At 37.8% G+C, this 13,655-nt stretch overlaps 2 protein-coding genes across 3 annotated transcripts; both read left to right on the top strand.

The window, feature by feature from the left end:
- The first annotated feature begins 305 nt into the window (after positions 1 to 305).
- On the top strand, positions 306 to 1,716 carry hmx3b (H6 family homeobox 3b). Its single transcript, XM_067370256.1, has 2 exons — positions 306 to 489; positions 1,241 to 1,716. The coding sequence occupies exons 1-2, from the start codon at positions 306 to 308 to the stop codon at positions 1,714 to 1,716; spliced, it is 660 nt and encodes a 219-aa protein (XP_067226357.1).
- Positions 1,717 to 3,780: 2,064 nt separating this feature from the next.
- bub3 (BUB3 mitotic checkpoint protein) lies at positions 3,781 to 12,596 on the top strand. 2 transcript variants are annotated; one of them, XM_067369548.1, is made up of 8 exons: positions 3,781 to 3,839; positions 4,484 to 4,678; positions 4,760 to 4,829; positions 6,909 to 7,060; positions 7,138 to 7,296; positions 8,531 to 8,708; positions 11,768 to 11,984; positions 12,419 to 12,596. In XM_067369548.1, the coding sequence occupies exons 1-8, from the start codon at positions 3,804 to 3,806 to the stop codon at positions 12,426 to 12,428; spliced, it is 1,017 nt and encodes a 338-aa protein (XP_067225649.1). In that variant the 5' UTR covers positions 3,781 to 3,803; the 3' UTR covers positions 12,429 to 12,596. The 2 variants fall into 2 exon arrangements, with proteins under 2 accessions (XP_067225649.1, XP_067225650.1); XM_067369549.1 differs by lacking the exon at positions 12,419 to 12,596 and having other exon boundaries at positions 11,768 to 11,988.
- The last annotated feature ends 1,059 nt before the right edge of the window (positions 12,597 to 13,655 follow it).

Raw genomic sequence — 13,655 nt, forward strand, 5'->3', positions numbered from 1 at the left:
TTTGATTATTATTAAGTCATATTTTTGTGAGGAACTGACTTTTCATCCCTCCCCAATCTAACAGCCTTATAAAATGTTAGCAGGAAATGTAGATGAGTTGAAAACGCGCGCGCGCACCTCTCTCTCTCTCTCTCTCTCTCTGTCTTTACCTTTTGATTTCCATCATTTACTTCCAGTCAGCGCTTGATTCGGCGTCATTTCTCCGCATGTGGATCAGAGCTGCGGTGATTCTCCGTTCGGACTGGAGTAACTTTCTTCATCTTCATCATCATCATCATCATCATAAGTGACATTTAGTTTCACCGATGGAGGAAAAAACACAAGTCGTCAAAGATTCTCCGTTTTCTATCAAGAACCTGCTGAACAAACCCGACAAACCCAGAGCTCACACGAGTCTCTCCCTCTCCAGAGTTCCGGATCTCAGTTTCCTGCGGTTCGGATCCTGGTGCTGCCCGACCGGAGTCACCGGACACCCGAACACACCCGCGGGTGAGAGTGAGATTAGTTGTGATTAAAAGGAGTTTTACTGCTCAAACTAATTTAATTATTTATTTATTTTTCTTTGGCATCGAACATTTAACATCCATAGAAACTTTCCAAAGTTCTGTATAGTGGAAACATGCTCTTTAGATAATAAAATCTTCTTCAAAACCAGTAATAAGAAGACAAAATGCGAACCAAAAATGCGAAAAACGCCTTAATTTTTTAAGAGTGTATTATTGGTTATTAAAAAATGCTGGGTTAAAAACAACCCAAGTTGGGTTGAAAATGTACAAACCCAGCGACTGGGTTGGTGTTAACCCAGTGGTTGGGTTAAATGTTTGACCCAACCTGCTGGGTAGTTTTATTTAACTCAAATATTGTTTAAAAATGACTGTATTGCTTGTTTAAAATGAACCCAAAATATGTTGGAAATTAAAAATCAGACTCATAATTACTAGAGGCAATTATAATAATCAAAACATTTTGATAAATGTTTAACTATTAATTAAACTTATTAATAGCCTAAATGGTCGTTTATTAAACATATTAATAGGCTAAATGTTAATTCCCAACATTTGGGTTTATTTCAAACAAGCAATACAGTAATTTTTAAACACTAGTTGAGCTAAATAAAACTACCCGGCAGGTTGGTCAAACATTTAACCCAACAGCTGGGTTGTTTTTAACCCAGCATTTTTAAAGTGTAGATTCACGTTGAACTGTATTTTAATGTTTAATATTTGTATGTTTGTTTCAGATCGAATCCGAGGCTCGACAGAAGCGCTGAAATCAGAAGCGGAGGATCCGGATCCCAAAGACGAGGATGATGATGTTCTTCTGGAGGAAAGTGACTCGGACGAGCAGAAGACGGAGGAAAGCTCTCAGAAGAAACTTTGCCGCAAGAAAAAGACCCGCACCGTGTTTTCCCGCGCACAGGTGTTCCAGCTCGAGTCCACCTTCGACATGAAGCGCTACCTGAGCAGCTCGGAACGCGCGGGACTCGCCGCGTCGCTCCGCCTGACCGAGACGCAGGTGAAGATCTGGTTCCAGAACCGGCGGAATAAGTGGAAGCGGCAGATCGCCGCCGAACTGGAGGCCGCGAACCTCAGTCACGCGCAGAGGATCGTGCGCGTGCCTATCCTGTACCACGAGCACGCGGAGAGCGCGCGCGCCGCGGGGCTGACCTTCACGCACGCACTTTACTACCCGCATTCCCTGATCAGACCCGTGTGAGGACCAGAGAGACTCAACCTCAAACTAACTCACCTGTCGGAAGAGTGACACACCTGCGCAAACACCTGGAGGGGAGTTCTCGAGCAGGACTGGAAAGATGAAGTTAATACGTATTTTTTGTATATAAGGCTGTTATTATTTTTCCATAAACAGTGTGTTGTCAGCCGCAGAGGAAAAAAATTGTTTCATCATTTCAAGGGGAAAACAACGTTTTTGTTTTCCAGTGTATTTTTAATCACGTTGTAACATTTAAAAGAGGACTTGCAGATTTAATTTCAGGATTTCCAGACTGATATCAATTGTTATTGACTGTATTTGTCATGCACTAGTAAATATTTTATTGTCTGAAAACGTCAGAAATGAATTATGAATCGTTGTGTTTAATTGCTCAATGAGCTTGTCTGGGGATTTTAGAGGATTTCCCACAGTTTTTATATGATCATAAATAAATGTTCATCAATGAATGTGTTTAGATGAAGTCAGGCTTAATAAAGCGCTTCTGTTGTCATTATAAACTCAGTTATTTTTGTCGTGAAGCAGCATCATTATTGTTCTTTATTTACCTTTAGATGAAAACAACAATCATCAGTCTGTGTTTTTATGACATATAGCTTAGGCTATTTTACACGGAAATTAACCTTTAAAAATGCAAAAAATTGAATTTCAGTCATTAGCTCAGATCACGTTTATTAAAATATATATTGCTGGCGCCAAAACAATATGTTTTAAACAGAATTTATGCATTATAAAAACAACCGCAAATTATTCACTCTTAAAAATAAAGATTTCAACGCTTGGTTTTTCGTAGATGCGCCCTTTCTGGTTCCTTTAAATAGCCTAACGTTCAGTAATTCTTAAAAGAACCATTTTTTCTTCTCAGAATCTTTTGTGTAACGGAAAGATTCAATGGATGTTAAAGGTTCTTCACTGAACCATCGATGCCAATAAATAACCTTTATTTTTGTGTCTAGCAAATTATATGATCAACGTTTTCCAACATTATGGCGCGTAAATTATTATATAATGTTATAGGCTAATATATCTTCAGTGCACAATGTTACATTTGTTTATATTTTCGTGGAAATTCGTGAATAGGAAATATTCTCAAGCTAAAATATACAATTAAGCACACAATAAGAGTCTAATTATTCCCTTGATAGCCTAATATGCAATAATATCACGAAGCAGCTGCAAAAACGCGTGTTTTACATCTTTAAAAGATAGGCTAGGCCTATATTAATGAAAACTATTTTAGTTGTGTTTGGACAAAAGCGAGCGCAGAGGAGATGAAGATAAAATTGAAGAGGCGGAAAGATCCACTGAAAAACGCGGATGAGGAAGAGAATTTTCCCGCGCTTCCTGAATTTCGCTCTAAATTTCGATTTTTGAGGTAAATTTCTGTGTTATGATAGTCTAATATATTTTAATGTTTGTTTACATTTTTTTCAAAGCACATATTTGTGATTGCAGACACAATTTAAACATTTAATCTTTAAGAAAATAAATGTTTCTCTGTTATGCTGACATCAGATTTCCACTCACCCGAACAACAAAATCTGGAACTTATTATTGTTAAATAAAGTCAATCATCAAGAAACTACAGCAGTTGATAGGCCTAATACTATAATCAGGTACATGAAGCACATGAAAAAATAAATATTTCTTAATAAAAAGAATAGAGCATACGCCTTTATTTGATTTATTTGAATAGGCCTATAATCCTCAGTAATGTTGAAGCTGCAAATTATGTCATCATTTTAATACATGATATATATAACGTTAAAATGCTAAGAATCCTCATTTTGTACTTTAAATTTAACACATTTTTTTAATTAACATGGTTTACATGATACTGGCCTTGATCATATTTGTAAAGAAATTAAAAGAAAAGAAAAAGTGTGAAATAACATACAAGCCTCGATTCAACAAGCGGAAATACGCAACATCTCGCGGTATTTTGCTCTTTCGTGTTTCCGGAAGTTCATCCTTGCAACCAATCATTACTAGAGAACATTAGAGGGAGTTTTGAAACGAACCAATGAATGCAGAGCTCTGTTGTGAACTCATCCAATCAGAGCAGAGCGCCGATGAGCGGCAGAACAGGAGCAGATCAGAGCAGCGCGGTGAGAATTAACGGACATTCTGCTTATTTTACCACACATATCCGATAATATAAACAACTAACTGTATTTCAGAGAGTTTTAATCACATTTCACTGCGGGAGTTTAAGTTCTGAATAAACACTGACGGTTACAGTCAGTCTTTATCGACTGCGCAGTGCTTCATTCACGCGAAATCTGACGGAGTTTAAATATAAACAGTCTTTAGAATGTGTAATGAAAACTTACTTGAGTTTCGTTATTATTACTTTCAGTCTTAGTTTGAGTTTTTAAAACAAAGTCACTGACATTTTAAGACATTTTAATGCGAGTCGCTTTCATTTACAAACACGCGTTTTAGTCTTAAAGGGACAGTTCACCCAAAAAATTAAAATTCTGTCATCATTTACTCTCCCTCACGTTATTCTAAACCTGTATAACGTTACATTTCTTTGTTCCGCTGAATACATTTGTAAGAATGTTTGTAACCAAGCAGATCTCGGCCCCCATTGACTAACACAGTTAGTGTTAGTGTTAGACTAACACTGTGGCAGTCAATGGGGGCCGAGATCTGCTTGGTTACAAACATGCTTCCAAATATCTTCAGCAAAACAAAACAAATGTAGTAGCGATGATAAGCGTCTTAAAACAGTCAGTAATGTGTTCAGATGACCGGAGCCAACGAGTTCAAGCTGACCCAGGGGCCGGACGACAGCGTCTCCGCCGTCAAGTTCAGCCCGGCCTCGGCTCAGTTCCTGCTGGTGTCGTCGTGGGACTGTACGGTCCGTCTGTACGATGTCAGCGCAAACAGCATGAGGATGAAGTATCAGCATCTGGCGCCGGTGCTGGACTGCGCTTTCTACGTGAGTGCGACGGAAATGCTGGAGAATCACGTCTGCGCTTGTCTTCGTGCTTTAACTCTTTGTTTGCTGCTGTTTCCACAGGATCCGACTCACGCGTGGAGCGGCGGTCTGGACAACCAGCTGAAGACTCATGATCTCAACACGGATCAGGGTGAGTTTAAAGGGTTAATTCAGCCTAAAGTTTAATTTCTGTCATTAATTACTCACCCTCATGACGTTCCACACCCGTAAGACCTTCGTCCAGTTTCAGCACACAAATTAAGATATTTTTGATGAAATCCAAGAGGTTTATGACTCGTCCATTTGACACTTTCAAGTCCAGAAAGGTACTAAAGACATCGTCATGTGACTGCAGTGGTTCAACCTTAATGTTATGAAGAGACGTCAATACTTTTTGTGTGCAAAAACATAACAAAAATAACGACTTTATTCAACTTCTGTGTCATTCTCATACGTTGTTTACGTCCAGCGCTTCCAGGTTCATCGTCAGAACGCCGACTCATTATTGGCCGGCTCCTGCGTCAGCATCACACGCATGCTTCATGCTGATCAGGTGATCAGCTTTGGCCAATACCGAGCCGGCATTTGGACATAAACACGGAAGCCTTTACTGCGTCACCTGCGTAACGTCATGACCGTGATAAAAGGTGTCTTTTCCATGTAATCTGAGTTTTTGTTCTAACTAGCCGCGAGTCCGCGACATGCAACGATTCTATTTTAGAAACGGTTTCTATTTCTTTGTGACGAATGCAACACAAAGTATGGCAATGATAATCTCAGGTACTGTTTATGTGCTTTATTTAATGTTAAAAGCATCTAATGTGAGTTTGAATATCATTTTGTGTCTTATAGCCGAACTGAAAGCAACAATGAACAATTCACCTCAGATCTTCAAAATAAATAAAAGGAAACAAGAACATTGTGAACAGACAAGTGTATTCTATGACAAAGATAAATGTTAAAATGGTATAATATTCATGAATTTGATTACGTACTTATCAATTTCGTTGTGAGTGCCGGGAGCTTTCGGAGAGATGCACTCTTCTGATTGGCTGTGATTTTTGATTAACTTTATCGCGTCGTGTCTGGTGTGAACAGACAAATGAAGAGTTTGGTTCCAAAACGCTATAAATCCATTTTGATTAATTTGAGTAAAAATGTGTTTTCTTTACCAAGAAAAAACACTATTTTCGGTTTCAAACTTTCACATAGCATCTTTTGGTTATAAAAACATCTAGATTTTGATTGTCAAAGCTTTATTATAAAAACTGATTATTTTCCCCCCAAAATGCAATAAATCCATGACACGTTTTTTTTTTTTCAAAATGCAATTAATCCATCAATATAAAAATTATTTTTCATATTGAAAATACACAACAAAGTAAGTTGATTCACATATATGACAGAGTCTAAACTTTGTCAATACGAATCTTATATTCAGACATTTTACTAAAAATATATTCAGTTGTCGCTCCCAAAATTACTTTCTATTTGTGATTACCGATTAAAAAGTATCTGGCGCCCCCGCACGGTTAAATAAACACATTTGCCGAGTACATTGGTATTAAAAACAGCTTTTAAAAACTGTCCATGTTTATGTAGATGTTTATGTTTCTATGTTTGAGAAAACATGACATTGCATGATATTGCATTTTGCGTAAAATTAATAAATGACTTCAATACCGACCAGATACAATACTAATTTTGGCAGAAACTTTTTTTTTTAAATGGCATTTATCATGTTTTGGAACCAAACTCTTCATATCGTTTGTCATTGGAATCTTATCGCATCGCATCTATATAGGAAGAGAAGAGATTGTTGAACAAAGTTATTTTTGTTTTGTTTTTGCACACAAAAAGTATTCTCGTTGATTCATAAAATAAAGTACATGACTGTTTTAACATCTTAAGTACCATAAAGTTATAAATGCGTATATTTTTCTTACAAAAACCAAACGGTTTGCTTCAGAAGGTCTTTATTAACCCTCTGGAGTCGTATGAATTACTTATGATGGATTGATGCACTTTTGGGCTTCAAAATCTCACCCCCCATTATAAAGCTTGGAAGAGCCAGGATATTTTTTAGTATAACTCCGATTGTGTTAGTCCGAATGAAGATAGTCATATGCACTTAGGATGGCTTGAGGGCGAGTAAATCATGGGATAGTTTTCATTTTTGAGTGAACTAATCAAAGGATCATGGTTGTTGTGTGTAACTGCTCTTCCTCAGACACAATCGTCGGGACTCACGACGCTCCTATTCGATGTGTGGAATACTGTCCGGAGGTGAACGTCATGGTCACGGGCAGCTGGGATATGTCCGTGCGGCTGTGGGATCCCAGAACGCCCTGCAACGCCGGGACCTTCACGCAGCCGGAGAAGGTAGTGAGGAGTCGTGAGGGAGTCATGTGGTTCTGTCGGGTGAGCGGCGTCTGACACGGTGACTGGCTGTGTTTCAGGTCTACACGCTGTCGGTGGCCGGAGACCGGCTAATCGTGGGGACGGCGGGGCGGCGCGTGCTCGTGTGGGATTTGAGGAACATGGGATACGTGCAGCAGAGACGAGAATCCAGCCTGAAATACCAGACGCGCTGCATACGAGCGTTCCCCAACAAACAGGTGAAACGAAGACCGGCGGCTGTGAAATAATGTGTGTGTCGCTCATGATCTAACGATCTGTTTTATATAATTGAGTCTAAATTAGTGATCGACCGATATTGATTTTTTATAACCGATACCGATTATTTGCATGTTTATGTACCCGATAACCGATATGCAGAACCGATATTTATTTACTGTTATACTTCTGTTTTTGACAATTATTACAACACAAATGAGCTGAACAAACCATTTTATTTATAACAATCACTCCCTCCTTGCATACAAAAAAAAAAAAAAAAACTTTACTGAATAATATTAGCTGGAATATATAACATTGTCAGGAAAGTAACAAACAAAACAGCATACATCATTGCATTTTCCAACTAGTGTTATTAATTATTATGTTTTGTCGGTCTAGATCATGAAATGCTTTCTGACAAAGTGCTGTAACTTATCTATGCATTTACACAAAACTATAAATTGGGCTACTCAACCGCGATCGCGTGTGGAGATAATAAATAATTTCCACAGAGCTGCATTTATTTAGATTTGTATTAACTAAATAATGGTTATGTAGTAAATCAAATGATTATATAATCTAATAAAGTTAAACAGCACTTGCCAGTTGGCATTTTATGATCTAAATTTAATCTAACGTTAAATCATGAAATGCCAACTGACAAAGTGCTGTTTGACTATAACTTAATCAACCGCGATCGCGCATAGAGATAATAAATAATTAATTTCCACAAAGCGGTAGGCTATATTTATGTGTATTAGCGAAATAATTATGTAGTAAATGATAATATAATCAGTCTCAAAACGGCCACAAGATGGTGCCGTAAATCGGCGAATCCGATATTACAAAACCGATACCCAATTATGGAAAAATGCTTAAATATCGGGAAAAATATCGGTAAACCGATACATTGGTCGATCACTAGTCTAAATGTGACAGATTGATTCATGACGGTCAATTCTCATAAAATTTTATACTTCATGGCTGTTATTCCAAGGAAATGCACTGTAAAAAAAAAATTTCTAAGTTGTAAATTTAACAAGGAATAATAATCCTTTTACATTTTACGCAATACGTTTTACAAGAAAATACTATTTCAGTTTTTGAAATTTCACATTTGATTCAGTGTTACTATTTGTGAAATTTACTATCAATTAATGAGTGAAAATCTTTTCTACACGAAATCTGTTTAACGCGAGCGCTCTGTTAAACTGGCGTCTGTTTGTGTTTCAGGGTTACGTGTTGAGCTCCATCGAGGGCCGAGTCGCGGTCGAGTATCTGGACCCCAGTCTGGAGGTGCAGAAGAAGAAATACGCCTTCAAGTGCCACAGACTGAAGGAGAACGGCATCGAGCAGGTGTATCCGGTCAACGCCATCTCCTTCCATAGCGTCCACAACACGTTTGCCACCGGTACCGACCGCACACTCACACTCCTGCACTTTATCATTACATGAAGAATGGCTTTCTTATTGAGAAACACTTAATTTGAAGCTTTTATCAAATTAGATAATATTTGTATTCAATTCTGGAGGTTCATCTGACCTATGAATGATGGGAAACCTGTTTGAAAACAATCATTATATTGTGTTGCAGAGGCAAAACCATATTCACACACAGACCACATGGAAATTAAAGGGTTAGTTCACCCAAAATTAAAAATATGCCATTAATTACTCACCCTCATGTCGTTCCACACCCGTAAGACCTTCGTTAATCTTCAGAACACAAATTAAGATATTTTTGATGAAATCCGATGGCTCAGTGAGGCCTGAGCAATGACATTTCCTCTCTCAAGATCCATTAATGTACTAAAAACATATTTAAATCAGTTCATGTGAGTACAGTGGTTCAATATTAATATTATAAAGCCACCAGAATATTTTTGGTGCGCCAAAAAAACAAAATAATGACTTATTTAGTGATGGTCGATTTCAAAACACTGCTTCAGGAAGCTTCGGAGCGTTATGAATCAGCTGTTCGGAGCGCCAAAGTCACGTGATTTCAGCAGTTTGACACGCAATCTGAATCATGATTCGAGTCAAAAGATTCATAACGCTCCGAAGCTTCCTGAAGCAGTGTTTTGAAATCGACCATCACTAAATAAGTCATTATTTTGTTTTTTTGGCGCACCAAAAATATTCTGGTGGCTTTATAATATTAATATTGAACCACTGTACTCACATGAACTGATTTTAAATATGTTTTTAGTACATTAATGGATCTTGAGAGAGGAAATGTCATTGCTCAGGCTTCACTGAGCCATCAGATTTCATCAAAAATATCTTAATTTGTGTTCTGAAGATGAATGAAGGTCTTACGGGTGTGGAATGACATGAGGGCGAGTAATTAATGACATTATTTTCATTTTTGGGTGAACTAACCCTTTAATACTTTGATCAGTTTATTTATTTCATCACTGGAGCGTTCAAAATGCATTGGTGAACACAAAAACAGAAATGAGTTAGATATTCTAGAAGTCACAATATTGTAATATTCTTATGTTGTAATTAGTGTTGTCACGATACCAAAATTTTGACTTCGATACGATACCCAACTTCAGTATCACGATACCGATACTTAAACGATACTATGGCAAAAACTTAAAACAGTAGGAAAAGTAAATAAATAACATATGACAGAACTTCTTTCTTCACCAGTGTGCAGCTGAAAATTCTGGATTTGAGCTTCATTGCCATGAAGTTACAGAGTTAGATTTAATATAATTTTTAAAGTTTATTATTTTCATGCTCAAGAAAATTGTAAATTATGTGCTATTATGCTTTTTTCCTGTTTTTTTTTTTTTTTTTTTTATACATGTAAGCAGGGCTTGATATTAACTTTTTTCACTCACCAGCCACTGTGGCTAGTGGTTTTCCAAAGTTACTAGCCACTCAGCATTTTCACTGGCCACAATTTTGATGTTGGTAAATTACATTTTATATGATATGATTTATATGATTATATTAAATTTCTTTGAGTCATTTTACTTGATTTAGAAGATTTAAAACCCTTTCAAACTTTTAAATGCAGACTGACCACTCAAATCAAGATTACATTGTATATCAGCTGGTATAGGTGGGAAAGAGGTGGACAATATCAGCATGAGCTAGTATGAGAACAAGTTATTTGTGTTAGGCTATATAAAAGAACAAAGAAGCAAATTACAAAAACAATAGTAAATTAAAAATAATCTTTTTTCAGATACACTAGGTTTATTTAACATATAGCCTGCATTTATTTATCATCTTTTGTTGTTTGATTAACATTAATGACAGACAGGTAGGCCTATTTAATTGAGCTGCTGAATGCATGGACATAACTGACAACTATCCAGTTATCACCCACCTGTTTACGTCCACTTAAGCCATAACCGACTGTATTCACGCGAGATACTCCACACGATGGACATTTAGACATCTGTGTGCACATGTATTTGACTATTCAGGCGCGAGGAGAACTGATCGCGCGAGCGACAGAGAGAGAGAGCGCACGCTAGAGAGCGCTTCTGTTGTGTGTCATTTAGCGCAATTCCGCCTATCCCTCCTTCACTAACTGCATGTAAATAACGAATTGTGTGATTGGAATTAGAGCTATAATGTAATTAGAGCAATGTTATTAAAGCATAAATTGGTTTAATATAACTGTATATTCCCTTCACATATTTGTTTTTTGTTTTTTTTCAATTAATTTTATTTTAGCAACCAGATATCACTTATTAGAATCAATAATACACCTCTTTGCGGATGTCTGCTTGCATGAGTAATATAAATAACACTTATTTAATTTTTGAGAGCATAAACATAATGCTGGCATCACATTCACTAACCTGTCGCTCTTTAAATTCTTTGTACAAATCGGGATGTTTGTCGGCAAGATGCTTTTGAGTCCCTTCGCTTGCGTTATTTTGTAACATATTTTGCAGACGGGCTTCGTGGTGTCCGTGGGCTTGCCCTGGCTGTCGCAATGTAAGCAAAATAATGCCATATTTTGCTTTGTGCATCTGCTTTCTCAAGAATTTGTGGACGGTCTGCAAGAGCACCTGTATTTGCAGCCATACCTCTCGTTTGGTCACCATAAAAGCCGTTGCGCAGTTGGGAGGAATAAACACGCACTCAATGTGCCTTAGAAGCAGCGCGCTGCACGCACACTGCCCCCTGCTGTCGCACATTGGGAAATACAGCTGGTACTCAAAGTACCGGTACTAATAAAATGAAGAACCGTACCGTTTCTAAAAGCAGGGTATCGCGATACCTTTCTAGTACCGGTATATCGTGCAACACTAGTTGTAATCATTATGAGCAAGAGTTGCAATTGCAAAACATTTATTGTGTCTGCGTAACTGAGTACATGATGTTATATCTGTGTATGGATAGTGAACAGAATGTAAAATAAACACTTTCCCAATTTTCATTGGGGGGGGGGGGGGAAGGTCAAACAAAGACGAATTCTGAGTTTGTGTTTGTGCACAGGCGGTTCCGATGGCTTCGTGAACATTTGGGATCCGTTCAACAAGAAGCGTTTGTGTCAATTCCACCGTTACCCGACCAGCATCGCGTCTCTGGCGTTCAGTATCGACGGATCTCTGCTGGCCATCGCCTCCTCGTACATGCAGGAGCAGGGAGACATCTCTCACCCCGCCGACGCCGTCTACATCCGCCAGGTCACAGACGCAGAGACCAAACCCAAGTGAGTCTGACCTTTGATCCTTTCAAATATATCTTATAAACCAGTTGAAGTCTGGGGCACTCTTTCCACCTGTGAATATTGTTTGGAAACTACAGAGTAGATGAGGTAGATGTCAATGGACACAAACATTCAGCAGTGCCTGTTTCTCTAGTAATGTCATCAGAAAGAGGTTTAGCAGAAGCTCCGATTGAATTTCCTGCCGTGATCGATACGAGCGTCTGACTCCAGCCGTGTGTGTGACAGATGCGCTGTACATGTGCAGCTCTTTCAGATTACAGATATATATTGATCAAGCGGTTATTTCTTTTAAAAACTCTTTGTTCATCAGTGTTTGATTGACAGGTGAGCTGGTATTTCTGTCCAACACTGAATGTTTCGGTGCGCTTGTGATGGGACGAGAGACTGATGTGATGTTTGTGCTCTTGTGTTCACAGATCCACGTGAGTCCTGCAGAGACTCAAACTCGTTACTCTTACTGCTGCCACCCGTTTGAACACAACACCTTCCATCATATCTGTCTGTCTTTTTATTCTGTCTTTGTGTTTAATTAAATAAATGTTTATATTTCTAATTGTATGTGTTCTGCCCTTCCGTGTCTGTATTTTTATGTTTTAAGAAACAGTAAAACTTTCTTTTATTCACTCTGTGTCAGGGTCATTTTTCATGATAGAAGTTTGGAGTCCGTGTCATGTTTTTGGTGCTAAACGTGCATTAAACCAGCCGTGTTCTTATTCAGATTACAGCTGTGAGTGCTATGTTGTCGGAAAGAATAGGAATCATGGAGGACAGCTGGTTTATTCTTGCCTATTTCTTGAGGAAATATTAAAGCTAAAATGTACTAAAGATGTTACATGTTATTCAAAATTAAATGTTTCTTGTGTTGACGACAATATAAACATTCACCACACTACCTAGATACGATTCTGGAGTTTTGGTCAAATACATGCTATTATCGCTGTTTATAAAACAGTTAATAAGCTTTTAAATGGTTATTCATATAGGAAACTGAATTTCCAACTAGGAAACTTGTGTTTATGATAATTCCAATAGTAGAGTAGAATACTAATCACAGCAGCAACTGCTCTCCTCTCTGCCATTTTTAAAGTTTACAGCACTCACAAGTCAGAAACTCTGGTATCAAAGTACGACTTTGAGAGGCCATTCATTTCCAGTTTCTCCATCTACAGTCGGAAACTCCAACTAGGACAAATTTGGAAACTCAGTCTAGGAGACTTGTATTTACAATAATTCCGATAGTATGTGAAAGCAGCATCAATGTGTACAAAACATACAATATGCAATACTTTATTGACAAGATAAGGCGATGTGTCTGTTGTAAATCTAACAAAGAATAACAATCACAGCAGCAATCATTCTCCCCACCGCCATGTTTAAAATTTATGGCATGCCCAACTTAGAGATAATTTTGATGTCAGAGTTTTCTGAGTTTCCCAGTAGAAAATATGACAATTTTCAACTAGTAATTTCTGACTGGGATACTCCCAACTAGGAATCTTTGACTAGGAAACTCGTATTTACAATCATTCTGATAGCACATGAGGCAGCATCACTGTGTATAAAACATACAATATGCTTCAAATGATTATTCATTTATGTAAACATGCAGTACTTTAATGACAAGACACGGTGATGAAGCTGTTGTGGAAAAAC

Source organism: Chanodichthys erythropterus, chromosome 19, assembly GCF_024489055.1.
Source record: "Chanodichthys erythropterus isolate Z2021 chromosome 19, ASM2448905v1, whole genome shotgun sequence".
In the NCBI taxonomy this organism is placed as follows: domain Eukaryota; kingdom Metazoa; phylum Chordata; class Actinopteri; order Cypriniformes; family Xenocyprididae; genus Chanodichthys; species Chanodichthys erythropterus.

What these genes read in the sequence shown, in the direction of transcription:
- hmx3b (XM_067370256.1), top strand. Translation starts at nt 306, where the DNA reads ATGGAGGAAAAAACACAAGTCGTCAAAGATTCTCCGTTTTCTATCAAG. An exon ending in ACACCCGAACACACCCGCGG is followed by an intron (nt 490 to 1,240) that starts GTGAGAGTGAGA and finishes TGTTTGTTTCAG; the next exon opens with ATCGAATCCGAGGCTCGACA.
- bub3 (XM_067369548.1), top strand. Translation starts at nt 3,804, where the DNA reads ATGAGCGGCAGAACAGGAGCAGATCAGAGCAGCGCG. An exon ending in TGATCTCAACACGGATCAGG is followed by an intron (nt 4,830 to 6,908) that starts GTGAGTTTAAAG and finishes GCTCTTCCTCAG; the next exon opens with ACACAATCGTCGGGACTCAC. An exon ending in CCTTCACGCAGCCGGAGAAG is followed by an intron (nt 7,061 to 7,137) that starts GTAGTGAGGAGT and finishes GCTGTGTTTCAG; the next exon opens with GTCTACACGCTGTCGGTGGC.